The 21,684-nt window shown below is 37.7% G+C and overlaps 1 protein-coding gene across 1 annotated transcript in view; it reads right to left on the bottom strand.

The window, feature by feature from the left end:
* Positions 1-21,475, bottom strand: part of LOC140792315 (uncharacterized) — a 29,086-nt gene extending 7,611 nt beyond the window's left edge. The window contains exons 1-4 of the mRNA XM_073143235.1: positions 20,123-21,475; positions 19,942-20,018; positions 4,786-4,897; positions 4,500-4,616 (exon numbers count right to left, since the gene is read on the bottom strand). Of these exons, the coding sequence (XP_072999336.1) occupies positions 4,500-4,616; positions 4,786-4,897; positions 19,942-20,018; positions 20,123-21,310 (1,494 nt within the window). The 5' untranslated portion in view covers positions 21,311-21,475. The remainder of the gene's footprint in view (positions 1-4,499; positions 4,617-4,785; positions 4,898-19,941; positions 20,019-20,122) is intronic.
* Between the last annotated feature and the right edge of the window lie 209 nt (positions 21,476-21,684).

The raw sequence follows: 21,684 nt of genomic DNA, 5'->3' as shown, positions 1-21,684 counted from the left end.
GAAAAGAGAGAAATATTCAAAGAGAGAAAAAGAGAAATGGTGAAAGAGAGAGAAAGAGAGAGAGAAAAAGAGAGAAAAATAATGAAAAAGGATCAGCTCGGATCGGCCGGATCAGCCGATCTTTTGAACCATGGGATAGTGTAGACGTACTGTGACAATGCTAGCATTTGACACTGTATTAATATTATGATATTCATATTCATACTTTTATTATTAGCATTTATGTACTAATCACTTCATCATGATTGAATACATGCTTATATAGTATATGCAATTATAGTATGTTGATCATGCCATGCATGATATTAAACATTGCACCAAATGCAGGTATCACTACGTAGCTAAATCCCATCTCGATAATACCTTTTTACTCACTCACCCAGGGTTAGAATATATATATATACATTGGTCCACATTTGAGATCATTAGTCTTAGGACACTGGTAACTTGCACACCGGATTTGAGTAGGCATGATTATTGTCGAGTATGGAGGTCAAACTCTTGATCTCGAAAATAATTATTGTGAGGTATGATTTATAGTTCTAGCAGTACCCGATGACGTAGGATTAGAATGTCTTTCTGAGCCGAGGGATTGTGAATTTCTGCACGGGGTGCAGTGATAAGTGATGAGGATATGCTTACAATCGAGGTAGTCTAACAGCTACAGATAGCCGCTCATATGCAATATCGCTAGGCATATACGGGCGACATTACAGCTAGATGTTTATTCTTTCTCATTGTTTGATGCTATAGGAGAGCATATGATATTATTATTTGTTATGATATTAAGGCTAAAGGAGAGTATGTTTTGCTATGAGTTATAATCTTGTTTTGTCACTAAATGATGAACCATCATTATTGAATATACAAGTTTATTATATTATCATTTAAGTTTGACCTATATTGTTGCATTATGTATTATGCTGTTTTTAAATTGTATGTGTACAATTTGTTGGGCTTTATGCTCATCATCTTTTAGAGGAATATGTTTTTCAGATTAGTAGATAATATTGAGGTTGTGGAAGAACAAGTAGTGACTAGCCAAATCCCTATTTGGTTTCTTTTATATTTTGATAATTGTTTTAGTTATGTTGCCCCTTCATGTGTATTTAGCTATTTTTAGTTATGTTATGGACATGTATTTTGAAGACTTATTACAGCCTGTGGTAACTTCGGATATTCTTTGCTTAGAATATTTTCGGTGAATTTTGTTTTATATCTTAGATACTATGTAAAAATATTGACTACTGGGTCATGTGAGAAACAGATGGAGCTGCAACAATATATTTCTCACCATGCATAACTTATGAAACTATTACCCGCATTCCACCATTATTTATATCAATTCTAACTATAAATCATCCCGTGTGACACGCCCCTCGAACTAGTGGCACACATTTATAATATTTTTAATAAATTTTTTTTAGGATATTTAGAGATATTTTTTGGTCTTTGGTATGTCAATATTTAATTTTTTGTCTAATTATATGTATTAAAATTTAAAATCTACATTACAATATTTTATCTTTAGATTATTTTTGTAAATAACCTATTTTATTAAAGATAAAACAACAGTTGAATATAAATATTATTCAACACATAATATGATTGAATACATTCATTAAAATTAATATTAATATTAAACACCCCATAATATGATTGAATACTCCATAATATAATTGAACACATAATAACATTCAATATATAATTGATAATAATTCAATAATTAAAACTAATATCTAGTTGAACATAGAATGACGAGGAGGATCAAAGACTTCATTTGCTGGCACAAAAATAACACTAGAATGTTCCATTAAATACTGTCGATATTCTTCAAAACTCATCCACTGATAATATTGTTCGTTTTAACATCTCACAGTCTTCATACAAATAAGAATTTTGTAATTCTTCGATGATATGATATGAATATTGAATATGCATGGGAACGACCGGCACCGACACAGGCACAGGCACAAACACACTATAAGCATATACAAATTATGGATATGGAGTATAATAAGGGTGTTGCGGCTCTGGTAGGTGTGATTGATATGATAGTAATGATGATGAACTCATATCATCCTATGGACGCACCTCTCCTAATGTCCTGCTACCTATAGAATCAAGTCTTTCCCTTATCTAACTGTAATCATATTGAGCTTGAGATGGTCCCTTTTTTTTCTTCTGTTTCTAATAAATTCGGTTTTGTGGTTGTCTAGGTTTGGCAAATGAGTTGTCATTCCAATTTTAAAAAATGACAAATAAGTTGTTATTTCAAAAATGACAAATGACAAAAGTTAATTGATGGAAATAAGAAAAAGTTAAAAAAAAATAGGTTTCACATGTCATATCATGGTTGTTAAGAAAATAAGTAAAGTTGATTTGATAAAAATCGATGGAAATAGAAAAATTTTAAAAAAAAATGTCTCTACATTGGCACATGACCGGCACGAGGCCGTGCCGGACGGCACGTTGTCGTGCCGGACCGGCACAGATCGACACGGGGCGTGCCGACTGGCACGGCCATCCTTGAAATCATCTACTATGTACCGTATAAATACCCTAGCTCAACCTATCGTCAAACTATGCATTACGATGACCTACCTTTCAACTCAAACACCACCCTATGACCCCCTATAATCCAAGGATGTCCCTCCTAAAATCTCAACTGCAACTTATCAATAAATCAGGCTTTACATACTCAATAGTCTGCGTCGATGCACACCACCTCCACCCAATAATCGGTGTGCACCGGTTTTAGAAATTTGTCAGCAACCCGAGCAAGTGCACACCCACTTGCTTCGGTCCGCACCTTCTCTAAATAGTCAATAAATGGTTATTTGCTATCTAGGACTAATTTGATTGTGATCCTTCGTGGAATCCTATCAATTTGGTAGAGCAACATTCCTTGGCATGTCCACTACAAGAGCCATGTCTACACGAAGGAATACAATTGATCCAAGTTCTTTGACACCATACGTCCCACCACCCGATCTTTCAATGGAACTTAAGGTCAAGGGCGTTCATTCATGAGGAGAGGCCGAACATGATAGGCCTAGATCTCGTGTCCATGATGGCACATATATATTTTGTTGCTATCGAGGTGAAAGAGAGCATGAGGGAGATCAGAGGCAGTAGCAGATCCAAACCTACCGTCAGATCACCAGCTAGGGCTGTCACAGTCACACCTGTGCATAGCCCTAGGCCGACACCTCATCGTTACCTCAGCATGAAACATCTCCAAGACAGCATACTCATATGCCATTACTGCCCACTATAGAATGAAAAAAGAATGCAATCCTACAGATGGGTTCTGCAACCAGTGGCCATGGACGTGCACTACATATAACCCATGGATTGAGTATGAGGATACTTGCCGACCATACCAAAGAGTACCAAAGGTGGCCTATCATGGTTGATAAAAGGAAGGACATAGAGACACTCATGGAACAGCAATGGCCAAATCGTGCAGCTGGACTTCCTTAAGTTATGATGGCGACCTGCTCGACTGGATCTATTGAGTGGAGTAATTTTTCGCCTACCTGAACACACCTAAAGATTTCAAAGTGTTGCTAGCCTCTTTCACTTGGAGGATGTTGCAATATGGTGGTTCTAATCAGCGAAAAGGAACCAACCTTTTTCACAAATACAGTCCTTCTATTCGGGCCATCTAAATACAAGGACTTCTAGGCGACTCTCTCTGCTTTATCTTGCTTTCTTATTGTTGTCTAATTAGTCTTTCTCTCCCTTGCTGCCCTCTCTTCTTAGCAGTTTTTTTCCTTCACTACGGCAGTACTCTTTCTCACTGTGCGCAACCTACCAGAGCTATTACCCACGTTCCATCATCACCTATGTCAACCCTAGCCAAAATTCATCTATCCTCTACCATATCAAAACCCTAGTTCAACCTATAGCCAAGCTACGCCCTACAACGACCTACCCTTCAGCCCAAACACCACTTCATGGCTCCCTATAATCCTAGGAAGTCCCTCCTAAAGTCCTAGCTACAACAGATCACCATATTAGACTTTCCATACTTAATAGCCTGCATCGATGTGCACCGCCCGATAATCAGTGTGCACTGCTTCTAGAAACCCGTAAGCAAACCAAGCTCGACGCAAACCCACTAGCTTCGGTGCACACCACCTCCAGACAGTTAGCAAAGTCTTACTTGCTGTCTAGAGTTGATTTGATTGCGATTCTTGGCGGGGGTCGCATAAAGGACCATGTGACATTAATAAAATGTCACGCGGGTATGAGATTCGAGTTGGATCTGGTCTGACATGTTAGTTAAATGAAATGAATCGAGTTATTCAGCCAATCCCGAGCCTAGATCAGGATCCACCGAAACTCAGATCCATGTATATTATTAGTATTATCAATATTAGAACAGTCACAAATATATATAGAACTGAATACTGAACAAACATAGAAAATCCTATTGTTTTAGAACAAAAATCATATCATGGAGATATATGATTTGTCCAATTCTACATCACCTGTGTGACGAATTCCCTTTCAACAGCACCACCAGCTGCAGCTTCTTGTTCTGCTGCTGCTTTCCATCTAGCAATTTCTTCTTCAGCTGCTGCAATGTCCATCATGAGGCCTTCAACCTTTTAACATATGCCCACTTAGTTTTTTATATGTAACTAATAAATGCCATCTTACAATTAAATGACAATAGTGAGCATAAACATTAAATGTGTGGAATGATGATGCTAGAAAGAAAAAAGTAAAGAAAATGCATTGCATATAAGTTGAGCCTAAAGAAAAGGAAATTACATTTTCATTTGCAATCTGTTCTTTCTCTTCAAGTTCCTTTATATGATGCTTTTGTTGGTTAATCTCTTTTGCTTGCCCATCCAGACGTGATCTAAGTAAACTGGACTCTGCCCTTACTCCAGTAACAATGAAGAATAAAGCAAGTTAGGATGTAAAAATGAAGAGTAAAGCAAGTTTGTATGGCTCAATGACTATAAAAACACTAAGAGCATAGACAAGAATCACAAGATAGTAATTTTAATATTCTATGAGAAAGCCTGCCCAGTGACACGATTAATCATCAGTACTTCTAGTACAAGATTACAAAAGAAAATGTTAATTATGACAATTCCTTACTCTTTTGAATGAAAACCATCTCTAGATAGTTTAAAATTGCATCATTTTAGATCTTAGATAACTACAATAATGAAGTATCACCTTTGGGAGAATAGACAATCATAAAGTGAATTTATTATCCTTTGTAATTCTTGAAGGGAAGAGTTAAATTTTAATAATCTCTGCCTGTAGTCTTACAATATATAGGAATTATTATTCCCTATATAATAAATCCAAGGATTCTCATTGTTTTTTCTCAAGTTCTATATGTAGCATTTCCCAACTTTTTCTTCGTTTAATCTTTCTTGGTCAATTTGGTAATACGGCTAAGCATTTGGAGAATGATCATCCTTCAGAAAGCCTGCTAGGAAATGTGGATTCAAGTTTAAATAAATCCAAGCATAATAAGGAGTAATTCTATAAATAGTAAAAATTCTATATTATATAAGGTGCCATTTACTCCAGAAGCATAATAAACTATAGTAAGCATTGTTTGTATAACTTGTTTTATCATCTCAGTCAAAAATACTGGTCTTTACATAAGTTCTTGATAACCCTCCAATTTCACAGCAAAATCTTATCAAGCATAGTTAAAGAAGAGAACAGTGAGGCAACCGACAAAAAGAAGTGACTCCAAGCTAGTAGGAGGATATACATAGATCGTTTGAATCAAAGCATTAATTTAAATTATCTCGATCACCAAGGTCTGAAAACTTGGTTTCAGTCAGGGATTGTTATGTCAGTCAGTGCAGTTGGTATGGATCAATATATACCGTGCCAGTAGATTATCAACACTGGTACTGGAAGCGTATCTCAATAATCCATTATGGTCACCCATGCTAACCGGTGTCACTAGGAATTGAGCATACCTTAATTTAAGCAACTATAATTTGAGGTATCTTTCATTCCTTTGAATACCTCTTAGTCTTTTGGTGTTTAATCTATCCAAATCATATTCTAAATTTTAGAAATCAAAAAGAAATTCTCCCAAATGTTTTTCCATAACTTAAAATATCCAAGAAAATTTGGGGAAAATCATGAGATTAAAAAAAATTGCATGTGCTACACTAATACCTTGCTTTGAAGAATATTAATTTAGCCCTTAAAATCTATTTTAAGGCCCTAAAAAAGATGTTTCTTCGGCATGTCAAGGCTATCTGATGCGCCAACACATTGACTCTACATGGCATATACCAATGATACATACCATGACGAGCTAAAATCGACATGTCCTGATCACCTGCTATTTAGTTCGAGTCCTAGACTTGGATACCTGCTAATTATAGGCTCAAATTGTTAAATTGATCAATGGGTTTAGTCAAGTCATTTAATTAGTTTAGTCGAGTCATTGAATGTATGATGAGTCCAAGTATTACTCAATTTAGTCAAGTTGCTTGGAGTAATAGTAATCCGAATTCGAGTAGGTTTAGAGTTAGTCTCTATATATATGTGGAGTGCAGCCCAAGTTGAGGTATCAAGGAATATTTGCATTGCCTTTATTGTTATCTTTCCCTTATCTATCTCTCAATTTCGTCATCTCTAGCCTCCTTCACATTCTCCTCAAGCCATCGACGCCCTTCTCCAAGAGGCTGAAGCTTATCCTCCCCACTCTTCCCTTCTAAAGTATCGATCTACCTATTTATCACTATCATCATCAAGCCTTTACACCATCTCCATCTCTATCTATAAGCCGATCTTCAGAACTGCCCTCTAAACCTCCTCAACAGTTTGATTAATGGGAAGTCTTCCATGGCAGCGGACCACCCCATGGAGACCTAGATGAAACCATCGTCGCCGCCGACTTCATTACCAAGATGGGCGGAGACACCACCGATAAACCCCCTCAATGGTGGCGACATGGCAACCGCCAAGGCTATGATTTAAACCACCCTTGTCATCATAAACCAAATCTTGATGGAGTAATCAAGGAGGCTTCCCAGATCACCACGAGGAGCCACACCACCAACAATCAATGTCGGGCCGACTTCATCGCAAAACCCCGACTGTTGCCATTCGAGCAGCAGCCCCTCCACATCCACCTCCTATGGAGTTTGAGGATGATCTAGATAAGTAAATTGAGGCATGGCTGCAGAGTCCAATCTCGACACCCACACCGAAGAGAATCAGGCACCTAACCGAAATCGAACACCAATAATCCACTGCTTCGAGGAGGACAATCCCTGGGCGGAATATGATGAACCAACACCACATCATCTTCAACCTAGGGTTGCTCGTGAGGGCTATAGAGGTAGGAGACTCCCTCAAGACGAATAACCAGAGGTCGGAATTAGAGAGACCTTTGAGCTTGAATTTTCCAAAATTCAGTGGAGATCCACTTGATTGGATTTATCGAGCAAAATAATTCTTTGAATACTGGCACACTCTAGAGGCTCACAAAGTCCTTCTGGCCTACTTTCATCTAGAAGAGATAACCATAAGGTGGTATCAATCCACCCAACGAGCTCGGCCATTCCAATCTTGGGACAATTTTACAGAAGCCCTTTGCACCTAATTTGGGCCTTCCGACTATGAAGATTTTCAAACCACATTGACGAAGCTGACACAGAAAACCTCCGTTAGAGCTTATCAGGAGGAGTTTGAGAGGATTAGTAACTGAGTCCATGGATGGATGGACTCGGCCCTCAAAAGCACACTCATCTTCGACCTACAACAGGATATTCAAACTAAGGTGATGGTCGCTCGTCCCTAACCCTAGTATGAAATCCATGGTAATATCTTCCCAAGGCATAGTAGGAATAGGTAAAGGGGTGTATAATCCAGTGTTCTGTGTATGACCCTTAAAAGATTGGCATATACGACAGTTTTTCACATACTTCTCAACATCACTACACATCTTAGGCCAAAAATATCACTCTTGTGCTAAAGAAAGGGTTTTATGTTGACCAAAATGTCCACCTAGCCCACCACTATGCAAATCATGAATTAAACTTTCTCTTAGAGAACCAACAGGAATACATAGTTGTGTCCCGCGAAATAAATATCCTTCATGCAGTAGAAAATCTGATGTTGAATCAATACCATTTTCTTGGCATGATTGTAGGATAGGTCCAAAGTATGGATCATCACTATACTGACCTTTAATTGATTCAATGCCTACAACTTGTATTGACATAGTAACCAGTAAATTTGATCTCCTACTCAAGGCATCAGCTACTCGATTGCTCACTCCATCTTTATGTCTCAGATGAAAAGTATATTCTTGTAAAAATGATGACCCTTAGCATGTCACTTACTAAGATTTTTTTGTGAATTTAAGTAGCGTAATGCTTCATGGTCTGAATTTAGAATAAATTCTCTTTGAATCAGATAATGTCTCCAATGTTTCAATGCCTGAACAATTGCATAAAACTCTAGGTCATATGTAGAGTAACGAGAATGTGCATCATTTAGTTTTTCACTGAAGTATGCAACAGGACGTCCCTCTTGACTAAGGACTGCACCAATACCTATGTGAGAAGCATCACAATCAACCTCAAATACTTTATCAAAATTAGGAAGAGCTAGCACTGGAGCACTAATCATCTTATTCTTCACAAGTTCAAAACTTTCCTCAGCTACTGGATTCCACAGAAACTTTCCTGCCTTAAGACAATTAGTAATTGGAGCTATTATAGAACTGAAATTGCGAATGAATCGTCGATAGAATGAAGCTAGCCCATGAAAACTTCATATGTCACTAATCGTCCTAGGTGTTAGCCAACTCTTTATGGCTTCTACTTTATCAGGATCAACTTTTATTCCTTCAGCTGACACAATATATCCAAGGAAGATCAAACTATCAGTTAGGAAGGTACATTTCTTAAGGTTGATATACAATTGATGTTCACGCAATGTTTCAAGCACTTTCCTAAGATGGTTTAAATTTGTTTTAGGACAAATGCTATATATAAGAATGTCATCAAAATATACCACACTGAATTTACCAATGAATGGATGAAGAACATGATTCATGGTACGCATAAATGTGCTTGGAGCATTTGACAATCCAAAGGGCATGACAAGCCATTCATATAATCCTTCTTTAGTCTTAAAAGTAGTTTTCCATTCATCTCCAAGACGTACTCGTATTTGATGATACCCACTCCCAAGGTCTAGGGATCGGAAATCCTTCTTTAGTGTTGCACCACTCAACATGTCCAACATGTCATCAAGTCTAGGGATCGGAAACCTATATTTAATCGTAATTTTGTTGATGGCACGACTATCAACACACATTCTCCAAGAGCCATCTTTCTTTGGCGTCAAAAGTGTGGGTACAGCAACTGGACTCAAACTTTCCTTAATGTACCCTTTCTTTAAAAGATCACTAACTTACCTATACAACTCTTCATGTTCAAAAGGACTCATTCGGTAGTGAGGTAAGTGAGGGAGACTAGCTCCAGGAATGAAGTCTATGCGGTGTTGAATTTCACGTAGTGGGGGTAGGCCATTAGGAAGTTCATCGGGTGTGAGATCTGAAAATTTAGAGAGTAATGGTTGGATTTTAAAAGGGATGTCAGATGTTTCTTTGATCTCTTTACTCATCAAAGCATACACTACGGGTGATTCAATCATGTCATGCTGGAATTTATTCTTTTCAAGAATCATCATGGTTTTATTGTCAAGGCTTACATGGCTTTTTGTCTCTTGTTTCCTAGGATATGGCACATTCCTTTGTGGATGTAAAGTTACTTATACATTGTCCTTAATAAAAGTGTATGTATTTTTCTCCCCATTATGCATTATCTTCCTATCATATTGCCAAGGTCAACCTAACAAGATATGACATACATCCATAGGTACTACGTCACACCAAACTTCATCCTTATATGATTTACCAATTGAAATTTTAATTAGGCATCTAGTTGTAACAAGAACTTCACCCCCACCTTTAAACCAAGCAATCTTAAAAGGTTTATGCAACTTATCGGTTTTCATATTAAGCTAATCGATCATTTCCTAAGCAACAAAATTTTCTATGCTTCCACCGCCTATGATGACTGAACATAATTTTCCATTCAATGTGCAAGTAGTGCGAAAGAGACTTCGCCTGGGCACATGTGGAGCCCTTGGCGTTAGCATTACACAATGCATGACAAGTAGTTGGCCTTCAGTATCACCAATTGCTTCATCTTTAGAGATGTCATCTTTTTATTCATTCTCATGCAAGGTTCCCAGTATCGGGATCGGGGTCGGTATCGACCGTCCAGAAAAACGATACATATCGGCTGTATCGGTCGTTCGTATCGAATCGGACTATTTTTTAATTATATAAAATTCTAAATATTATTTAAAAATATAGAAAAATGCAGAAAAATTTTAAAAAAATGACAAAAAATATGAAAACAAAAATTACTCATATATGAAGTCTAAAAACTTAAAAAATGTATTAACTTACTCAAAATTTAAAACTTTGTTGAATACCGAGCTGGTTCTCGTAAATTTCTATAGTCTTCATCATCATAATCACCATAAGTTTGTAAATATTGATGTCTGGGACCTGATGCTTCAAAAAGTGATTCCATCATACTAGTCATATTGTATGGATCTTGTTGTGTCACTTGCGTTTGAGGAGGATAATAATCAGTATTTTAATCTTGTGCCTGAGAATACTGAGGATACTGAGAATAATAACTAGCATATAGATCTTGTGATAGCTCCAAACAATAAATACTCGATGTACCATAATCATAGGAACCAAAATGCATCTCATAACGATGTCGCTGATATGTATATATATCCTCAGTTTCTCTGTCTTCACTCCTTATGCCTCCTTAACTTTCCTCAACAAATATAGATGGAATGATCTCACACTATATGTATCATCAAGACTATAACTAGTACTAGTAGATATACTATCTCTCGCTGCTGAATGACTCGTACCAGCCTCTGCCCTCCTCGTGGTCTCTCCCAATATTTCATCTAACCATGGGTTATCTCTGTCATCTAATACCCTGTCCTCTATCTCTCTGATCCATGGAGTCAAGGGGTCTTCTTCATCAAAAACATGATTTAAATCAATCAGTTGTTCATTTTTTGCATTTCTTCTTAAATTTCTCTCCCTTAATCTCATATTATAATGACAAAAAACTAACTTCTCCAATCTTTCCATTGTCAATCGGTTGCATATTTTTGTGTGGATTAAGGAGAAAGTAGTCTAATTTCTTTCACATTGTGATAAAGACACAGTTTGACTTAAAATCTTCTTTGCTATTGGCGTCAAATTTGATGTCTCCTCCTATCCATAAATAGACCACCATTCAACTGGAGTGTTATGAGATATAGCTGCAGCAACTTTAGTAGTACTGAATTGCCTAGCTCTCAATCTATATCTCTCCATCTGAAATCAGAAATATATTATTAGCTTATTGATTATATTGATTATTGAAAATTAAAACTTGAAACAAATAATAATAAAATTATTTAATTGAATTATAACTTACTTCTTTATCGCACAGGATTTGTTTATGAATATCGGGCTCAAGCTTGCTGATTACCTTTCTAAACCCCAACAAGACTTCACTATTATTATTGACATTTTTAGATAATTGAAATCTTGGATTAAGAAAATACCCTGTAAAAATTTAAAAATTGTAAGCATTCAAATTTTTAAATATTAATAAATAAAAGTAAATTAAAACTTAAAACTTAAAAGCATGCTTACCAGCAGCGTGTATATCTCTATGTAGTTATTTGTTCCATCTAAAATAAATCATCTTCCACCACTTCCTATAACTTTGGCCCACATTTTTTTTTATTAATTATTTAGCTATGTCCATTGCCTCATATAAGAAACCCATCTCAGACTTGTCATCATTGTCTACAAGTCTTAATACTTTGATAAGAGGCTCAAATACTGCAGTGGCAATTGTAATATTATCCCAAAATGTATTTCCAAGAGCCATATTTTTCAAAGTTTCACCTAAAGATTTATCTTTAGGTTTCATATATTCTTAATTTTCATAGACCACTCCTGTGATGTAAGCATCCGTACAATATCATCCTTGTAGCGCATGATGCTCTCCAAGGCTAAAAAGTGAGTGGTAAATCTAGTGACGCCGGGTCTGATGATCTCCCTACCACCAGTCATCTGCCTGAGTAAATTAAGAACCCAACCATGGTTATATATAAAATTTGTTAACCTCTGACCTTCACATATGACCATGTCAATTTCAAGCTCTTTTGCAAAATCATCTAACATCAGATCAATACAATGTGCAGCACATGGCGTCCAATATAAATGAGGTCTTTTAATCATCAGTAAATTTTCAGCAGTTTTATAATTTGCCCCATTATCAGTAACCACTTAGACTACTCTTTTTTCACCAATTTCTTATACTACCTCATCCATCAACTGACAAATATAATCTGCATTTTTGAAATGAGCAGTAGCATCCACAGACTTCAAAAATATTGTCCCCATGCCAGAGTACACTAAGAAATTAATTATATTTTTTCTGTTTTGTGTATTCCACCCATCACACATTAGTGTACAACCAAATTCATCCCAATATCGTTTAAATGTCTCAATATAAGTATGAAGTTCATCTACCTCTGAGTCAAAATATTTAGTAGCAATATCATTTGAACTAGGAGGGGAACACCACCCCTACCTGCGATTGTATAGCATCCACCATAGTGTGATAGTAAGGGCTATCAGCTACATTGAAAGAAATATGGTTGTAGAAGAAAAATTTAGAGATAGCTCTACCAATATGTTTCTTTGCATTTTTAATTCTTTTGAGAGCTGTCTTGATTGAAGTTTGTGTACGAGCCTTTTTTTTCTGAAGATATATATCCATTGGTCCAATAATTTTAGATTCTGCTGTAACACCAGGAGTCCTATGGATAGAACTGCTGGCCCCATATTCTCTCTCTCCTCGTATATTAACTGATCTAGATCTCTGAAAGTTACCACCAGTGCTTCTTCTCATCTCTTCCTCTTCTCTATGCATATTTCTACTCTCTTTTATTGCCCTCCTCATCTGTTTCTCCTCCTCATCCTCCTCACTTTGCTTACTGCTATCATCATCAATCTGTACAGGATTATGCATCAATTATTCACGAATCATTGACTCTCTTTGCTGTGCAGATTGTTTATCCTTCTTTTAGCCAATTAAATGAGCTAACATCTGCTTTCTAACTTCCAAAAACACTTGAGTGCAAGCTGCTACATTTTCTTGTCTTCCAGCTAAATGTTCTTTCAAACGGCTGACACCACCACTCATTTCCTTTCCACACTAGTTGCATTTAACGCGCATTTTATCTTGCCCAATAGTGCTATAATGTTACCACCCAATGTCGGTATCATATGACTTCTCTTTTGGAGCCATTAATATTTTAGCTCTGCAAAACTGCAACTAAAAAACATAAACAAAAATCAAAATAAAATATAAAATAATTTAAAATTTATGAGGCATAATTGCATAAGCAGCACCAGTGTGCCGCTTCGCCTTCTTGTCTTGAGAAGCGACGATCTATTGGCCGCTTCTCCGCGGGAGAGAAGTCTCGTTGCACCGCTTCAAATGCTATACAAGGGAAAAAACAAACTGAAAAGAAAACTTACCGAAGGTCGCCGGAGATCGAGGTCGTCGGAGAACGTCGCCGGAGGTCGAGGTCACCGGAGAGACGGAGATCTACTCACTACTCAGTCGCCGGGGAGAAAGAGAGTAAGAGATCCGTGAGAAAGAGAGAAAGAAAGAAAGAAAGAAAAGAGAGAAAAAGAGGAAAAGAGAGAAAAGGGAGAGAGGCAGGTGGGGGATGAGGACATCAATTATTGATGTCCCCCGGGTCGGATCCGACTCGTTCCCACCCGTTTCAGTCGGCCAAAACCAATCAACCTTGTTCTCATGTATAAATGCAATGTTTTGGAGAACAATCGACCCAAACAAGTAACTAAAATAAAATATAGTAAGCAATAACTGACAGTAAGTTAATCGATTAAAAGGATCACTACTAGATAGAAGGAGAGAAAACCACTCAGATAAGGCAGTAACTTCCTCTACTCTCAAATATGTATGTTGACATAAAAAGACCTAAAATATGGTGTAAGAAAAAACTTTAGAGTTTAGGTTTACTAATAAATAGAATTGGGTACTTGCTAATTATGGACTCAAGTTGTTAAATAGATTAATTAGTTTAGTCAAGTTATTTGAATAGTCTAGTCGAGTTATTGAATATATTACGAGTTTGAATATTACTTAGTTTAGTCAAGTTGCTTGAAGTAATAATAGCCTAAATTCGAGTTTGTTTAGGGGTTAGCCTCTATATATATGAAGGCTGCCCTAATTGAGGTATCAGGGAATATTAGTATTACCTTTATCGTTATCTTTCCCTTCTCTATCTCTCAATTTCATCCTCTCTAGCCTTCCTCACATCAAGCTTCCCAATTTCGGCCGATCCCACTCGGGATCAGCCGAAACGAGAGGGAACGGATCAGATCCGACGACCTCGACCTCCGGCGACCTCAGGTGAGTTTTTTTTTCAATTTCTAATTAATTCCTCTCTTTCTCTTTTTTTTTTTTCCTTCAGGTGCTGCTGTGGTGAAGCAGCAACACCAAGTGCTACTTCACCACAGTAGCACCAACATCCAGTGCTGCTGCAGGGTGCTCCTAATGCTGCTACTGACCTGCAACAGCAGCAGTAGCACCTCAGTAGCAGCAGTAGCACCTGCTACTAGAGGCAGTAGCACCTGCTACTAGAGGCAGAGAGGGGTAGAAACTAGAAACTGGAAAGAAAGGAAAAAAAATAAGAGGGTTTTATTTTCGTAAATTTTAAATTATTTTATATTTTATTTTGATTTTTGTTTATGTTTTTTTATTACAGAGTTATAGTAAAAAATATAAAATATCAATGCCTCCAAAAAAGAAGTCATATAATACCGAAATTGGATGAGAACATTGCAGCACTATTGGGCAAGATAAAAGACGTGTTAAATACAACTGGTGTGAAAAGAAAATTAGTGGTGGTGTCAGCCATTTGCAAAAATATTTAACTAAAAGGCAAGGAAATATAGCAGCTTGCACTCAGCTATCCTTGAAAGGTAGAAAACAAATGTTGACTCATCTAATTGGCAAAAAAAGAAGAATAAACAATCTACACAACAAAGAGAGTCAATGATTCGTAAAGAATTGATTCATAATTCTATACATATTGATGATGATAGCAATGAGCAGAATAGGGAGGATGATGAGAAGAGATAGCTGAGAAGGACAATAAAAAAGAGCAGAATTATGCATAGAGAGGAAAAGATAAGAAGAAGTACTGGTGGTAACTTTCAGAGATCTAGATCAGTTCATATACAGAGAGAGAGAATACGGGGGCAACAGTTCTACCCTGAAGACTCTTGGTGTTATAGCAGAGTCTAAAAATATTGGACCAATAGATACATATATTCAAAAATAAAGGGGTCGTACATAGACTTCCATCAAAATAGCTCTCAAAAAGATTAAAAATGCAAAGAAACACATTAGTAGGGCTATCTCTAAATTTTTCTTCTACAACTATATTCCTTTCAATATAGCTGATAGTTCTTATTATCACACTATAGTACATGTTATACAATTAGTAAGGTCTGGTGTTTCGCCTCTTAGTTTAAATGATATTGCTACTCAATATCTTGACTAAGAGATAGATGAGCTTCATACTTATATTGATATATTTAAACGGTATTAGGATAAATTTGGTTGTACACTGATGTGTGATGGATGGAGTATATAAAACAGAAAAAATATAATTAATTTTTTAGTGTACTCGAGCATAAGGACAATATTTTTGAAGTCTACAGATGCTACTGCTAATTTCAAAAATATAGATTATATTTGTTAGTTGATGGATGAGGTGATACTAGAAATTAGTGAAAAAAGAGTAATTCTAGTGGTTACTAATAATGGGATCAATTATAAAGCTGCTGAAAATTTACTTATGATAAAAAAATCTCATTTATATTGAATGTCATGTGCTGCATATTGTATTAATCTAATGTTAGAAGATATTATAAAAGAACTTGAAATTGACATTGTCATACATGAAGATCAGAAGTTGACAAATTTTATATATAACTATGGTTTAGTTCTTAATTTACTTAGGCAAATGACTGGTGGTAGGGATATCATCAGACCCGGCATCACTAGATTTGTTACTCATTTTTTAACCTTGGAAAGCATCATATGCTACAAAAATGATATTATACGGATATTTACATCACAGGAGTTATCTGTAAAAATTAAGAATATGAAACCTAAAGATAAATCTTTAGATGAAACTTTGAAAAATATGGCTTTTAAAAATAATTTTTTGGATGATATTATAATTGTCACCGCAGTATTTGAGCTTTTCTTAAAGTATTACGACTTGTAGATAATGATAACAAGTCTGAGATGGGTTTCTTATATGAGGCAATGGACATAGCAAAAAAATCAATCAAAAAAAATATGGGCCAATAATATATTGTTTCAAGTTTTAACTTTCAATATAATCAGTATGCAATAATATATTTTTGATTTTAGATGAAAAAATATAGATTGAGAGTTAGGCAATCCAGTACTACTAAAATTACTGCAACTATATCTCATAACGCTCCAATTGAATGGTAGTCTATCTATAAATGGAACAAGGCGTCAAATTTGACACTAATAGCAAAAAAGATTTTTAAGTCAAATTATGTCTTCATCACAGTGTGAAAAAAATTGAACTACTTTTTTCTTAATCCACACAAAAACACGCAACTGATTGACAATTAAAAGATTAGAAAACTTAGTTTTTTGTCATTATATTATGAGATTGAGGAAGAGAAATTTAAGACAGAAAATAAATAACTAATTGATTGATTTAAATCATGTTTTTGATGAAAAATACCCCTTGACTCTGGATCAAAAAAATAAAAGATAGGTTATTAGATAACAGAGATAACTCATGGTTAGATAAGATATTGGGGGAGACCAGAACGAGAGCAGAGGTTGGTATGAGTCATTCAGCAGTAGGAGATAGTATACCTACCAGTATCAGTCATAATCCTGATAATACACTTGGTGGTGAGATCGTCCCATCTACATTTGCTGAGAAAAATCAAGGAGGCATAAGGATTTAAAATAGAGAAATTGAGGATATATATTTATATCAGTGATGTCATGAGAATGTTGCTTCATATGATTATAGTATATCGAGTATTTATTATTTGGAGCCATCACAAGATCCATATACTACTATATTACCCTCAGTATCGTTAGTATCCTTAGTATTTTTAGACACAAGATCAATATGCTGGTTATTATCTTCCTCAGACACAAGTTATACAACAAGATCCATACAATATGACTAGTATGATGGAATCACTTTTTAGAGCATCAGATCTCAAGCATCATTATTTACAAACTTATGCTGATTATGAGGATAAAGACCATAGAAATTTATGAGAACCAGCTCAGTATTTATTAAAGTTTTAAATTTTGAGTAAGTTAATATATTTTTTAAGTTTTTATACTTCATATGTGAGTAATTTTTATTTTCTTATTTTTCTATCATTTTTTCTAAATTTTTTAAAAAAATCTGCATTTTTAAATAATATTTAAAATTTTATGTAATTAAAAAATAGTTTGATCCGATAGGAACGATCGATACAACCAATATGTATCATTTTTCCAGACGGCCGATACTAATCTCGATCCGATACTAGGAACCTTGCCTCACGTTCTCCTCAAACCATCGACGCCCTTCTCTAAGAGGCTGAAGCTTCTCCCTCCTTGTCCATCGATTCCCCTAGTCCTATATGGCCAACCTACTACTCCCTTCTTTTCCCTTTTAGAGTATTGATCTACGTATTCATCACCACCATCATCAAGCCTCTGCGCCATCTCCATCGCCATCTATAAGCCAATCAATGCTGCCCTCTAAACCACAATCACCACCAAACCAACCACCAATACCATCATCGGCCTTTCATCCAAATCAGAACTAGATAAAGTCTGAATCTAAAAAGAGTCTAAATACCAAAGACGTATATCAGGAAGTTACAAACCGAACATTCAGTAAATATTCTCCCAAGATTGTGAGGACCAAAAAATCTATGACTAACCTAGATCTACCCTATGAGTAAGGTTCACATCACCTTTCAATACCATGATTTCTATAGCAAACAGTGATTGAGATTTAAGGTTGAGGACCTTAACAAATTGCAAATGTATTGGGGTTCTATAGGAACATAGGAACTATGTCTATCAAAGTCCAATTTCCATATCATCTTTGACGAATTCATGCACTAAAACTACATGTGGTGTCTCCCTCTATCTCGCCTCACTATTTTGTTACAAACTGGCCGAGGAAGTTAGCCGCACCACCACAAGCATCGATGCCAAAGATGAAGCCAGGAAGCTTCACGTCCAACCCAACCGATTATTGAATTTTACACCTTGTGATTGGCTATAGTTTCTAGGAATCAAGAGTGAGCCAAACCCAAGCTCTTAAGGCCGAGTTGGTCGAGTCAAGTTAGGATTTGATTATTTGCAAGAGTCGAACTCGAGCCTGTTCGAGTGGCTAGCTGAGTTAGGTTAGGTAGCCACCAAATCCATTGTGGTGCGCACCTAACATTTTGATCTATTGCATTAGGATTTGGTTGAGTCGGGTTGACCTAAGCTAAGATTGGCTTGGTCGATCAAATCTATTAGGGAGTTACTATAAATTACGTGGTGCGCCCTAGCCACCACCAAGGCCGACCATCGCTGCCTGTCTTCATGTTTAGTCGCACCCCTTGACCCTAAAGAACAGTCTTGCTTCTTCTCTATCCCTTTCCTTACCGTTTACACTGATATCCACCATTACCATCACCACCACCTTACCGCCACCTTTGGTTGATCACCACCATGCCCACTTTAGCCAACCCTTCTACGATTCGCTCAGATAGATTTGTTCACCATCCCAAGTCTATCACATTTCCAAAACCACGCGTCCGTCTAACCGTTGGATCTCAAATTGCACCTTAACCTTGGCAATCCACGGTAACCCTAACTTCTACCTCGTGCCTTGGAATCCAGTTTCGTCAATGGATTTGGACTCGAGTCGATCGTGGGGTTAGGAAGGCGTTTGTATCATATTGCCTCCTATCTTATGATTTTGGATAACTCTAACTAGTTAGTTCTTAGGCTTGGGCCTATCATCATGAGGCTCTATAATGCCCTTATGTTATTTTGTACCCTAAATCCACATCCCAAGTTGATCGTCCCTATAAAAGTTATTCTCCTATCCAAAACTGTCCTCGAAGCAATGGAGTACAAGATAGAAAAAGATGACGAGAAATATAGTGGCAAGGACTAGCACCATTTGGCTATTGTGGAGTGGAGCATACGAAAGAAGCCTAACTAGAAAATGGTGCAAAAAGGTGAAGTTACTCAACATAAGGGTTAGGAAGATGTATATGGAATGGGAAACAATGAAAGACTTGGCGGAGCCCCATGACTTAAAAACATATGAGGATACATGTTTCTTCTATTTTTCAAGTGAAGCCATCAGCATGCAATTCATATGTAGATCGAAGGGATGCTTTGGTAATGTATAAATGATGATAAAGAAGGATAACTTCAAAATTCCTTCAGTTACATCTATACCCTTCTAAATTTCAGATGGAAAAAGAAAAAGGACAGATTCACTCTAGATGTCCTTTAAGAATGGTAGGCATCCCCTTGTTGAATTGGAGCAATGCAAAAAAAAGTATTGGGATGTAAAATGAGAGCTAAAGTAGGTGAAATAAGACAATAGTATATAATACTAGAGAAAGAGCTGAAAACAGAATGAAAGAGTTGAGACTCCTTAAGAATATCTGCACAAAAGAACTGCAAGCATGGTAAGTACCTCAGGGCTTCGACTATGTGTTGCAGCTCAATTATCTTGAGTTGAGACTCCTTTACAGTATTTTCCACTGCACCCGCCTAAACAAGAATGAAAGAGAAATAACGAATCCATCCACGAATAACGCAATTTAAAAGTTATTCTAATGCATTTTCAAAATCTATATGTGATGAGCATAAAATACCAAGTTATAGACTTCATTCTCATGTCCATCTTCTGAGTCATGTTTATTACGGCCATCCAGTCTCAGATTTATCACAGCCTCTCTCAGGCCCTCCTGTGCCAGTTGTAAGACATCGTTCGTTTTTGACGAGAGCGCGCTCCTGAGCAAGGTGCCAATATGCTGCTTCTCTGCCAACAATGCAGCCACCTTCTCACTCAAATCTTTCACTTCTTTGCTCCTCTCCTCCATCCCTTCTCTTACCTTCTCTGCTGCCGCCTTCGCCAACTGGTAAACCGAGAATGATCCTTCCAAACAAGTCTTCAAATTCCCCTCCAAATCCATCTCCTTCCACATGAACATTGAATCCACCGACTCTGCTTGATCTAACTCGTTCAAATCCACCATCTTGGTGATCTCGTGCATCTCCCCAAAGGCCTTGGACATGTAACTCATCTGCTCAACGAGCACCGGTCTCTGTGCCTCCAATTTGGCCTCCAAGGTCTTAAATTTCGTTTCGCAGTCCTCGCCAAACTGCCGCAATTTAGAGATCTCGTTCTCCATCTGGACGACTGAACTTGTTAATCTATCGATCTCTGCATCCTTTTTAGCGACATCTTCACGGAGGCCCGAAATTGTGGCCTCGAGCTGTGAGACCTCGACGGCGATCTCGTAGTTGCGCTGCTCCATCTGCTCACGGGCCTGGTCACGGGAACGGGACGCGGCGTCGAGCTGCTTCAAAAGGTCCTCGACGACGTCGTTGGCGCGCTTGATGACGCCATAAGCGATAGAGGGAAGGCCGGAGGGGTATTTCTGGGATTTGGGGAGGCTGGCGGCGGCGGAGTTCTTTAAGGCGGGGACTTTCGCGGAGACCTTGTCGATGCCGGACGAGAGCATCTGGGAGGCGGTGGCGGACTCGGATTGGAGGGAGGCGAGAGTGGAGGCGGAGTTGTCGCGATCGCGGAGGGCGTCATCGCGCTTCTTGATGGCCTCGTGGGCGAGGGATTTAAGGCGGTTGAAACGGGAGTCGAGGGCGGAATAGGCGCGGCGCTGCTCATCGAGCTCGGATTGGAGGGAGAGGATGCGCTGCTGCTGCTGCTCGGAGGAGGAGGGGGAAAGGGTTGAGGAGGAAGAGGGGAGCAGGAGGGGGGAAGGGTCGTCAGCATCGTCGACGTCGCTGAGGACGGCGTCGTTGGGGTCGTCGTCGGCCATGGCTAGGGAAGGAAGGAAGGAAGGAAGGGGAAGAAAACGAGAGAATTGGCTTTTACCTACCGGTCAGTTTTTGTATATTGTGGTTTTCCGATCGGGAGGCAGGAGAAAACGAGAGAGGAGGGGCCACGGTTAGCCAAATTGCGCTGCAAGGTGGAAAGTTGTGTCGTTGGATTTCGACGGTAGGGCTGTCAAAATAAACAAGTTGCTTGGGCTTGGCTCGAATGAAGCTCGAGCTCGGCTCAATTGTTAGAGCTGAGCTAAGCCTGAATCGAGTTAGAAGGCTCAAAAATAATTTTGAGCCAGAGTTGAAGTCAGTTCACTCAGGGTCGGCTCAATAAGCTTAGTATAAAAGGGATTTCTAATTCTCAAAACCC

This window comes from Typha latifolia, chromosome 7, assembly GCF_019914945.1.
Source record: "Typha latifolia isolate L0001 chromosome 7, TyphaL0001v2, whole genome shotgun sequence".
Lineage (NCBI taxonomy): Eukaryota > Viridiplantae > Streptophyta > Magnoliopsida > Poales > Typhaceae > Typha > Typha latifolia.
This window is presented reverse-complemented; position numbering and strand designations above follow the sequence as displayed.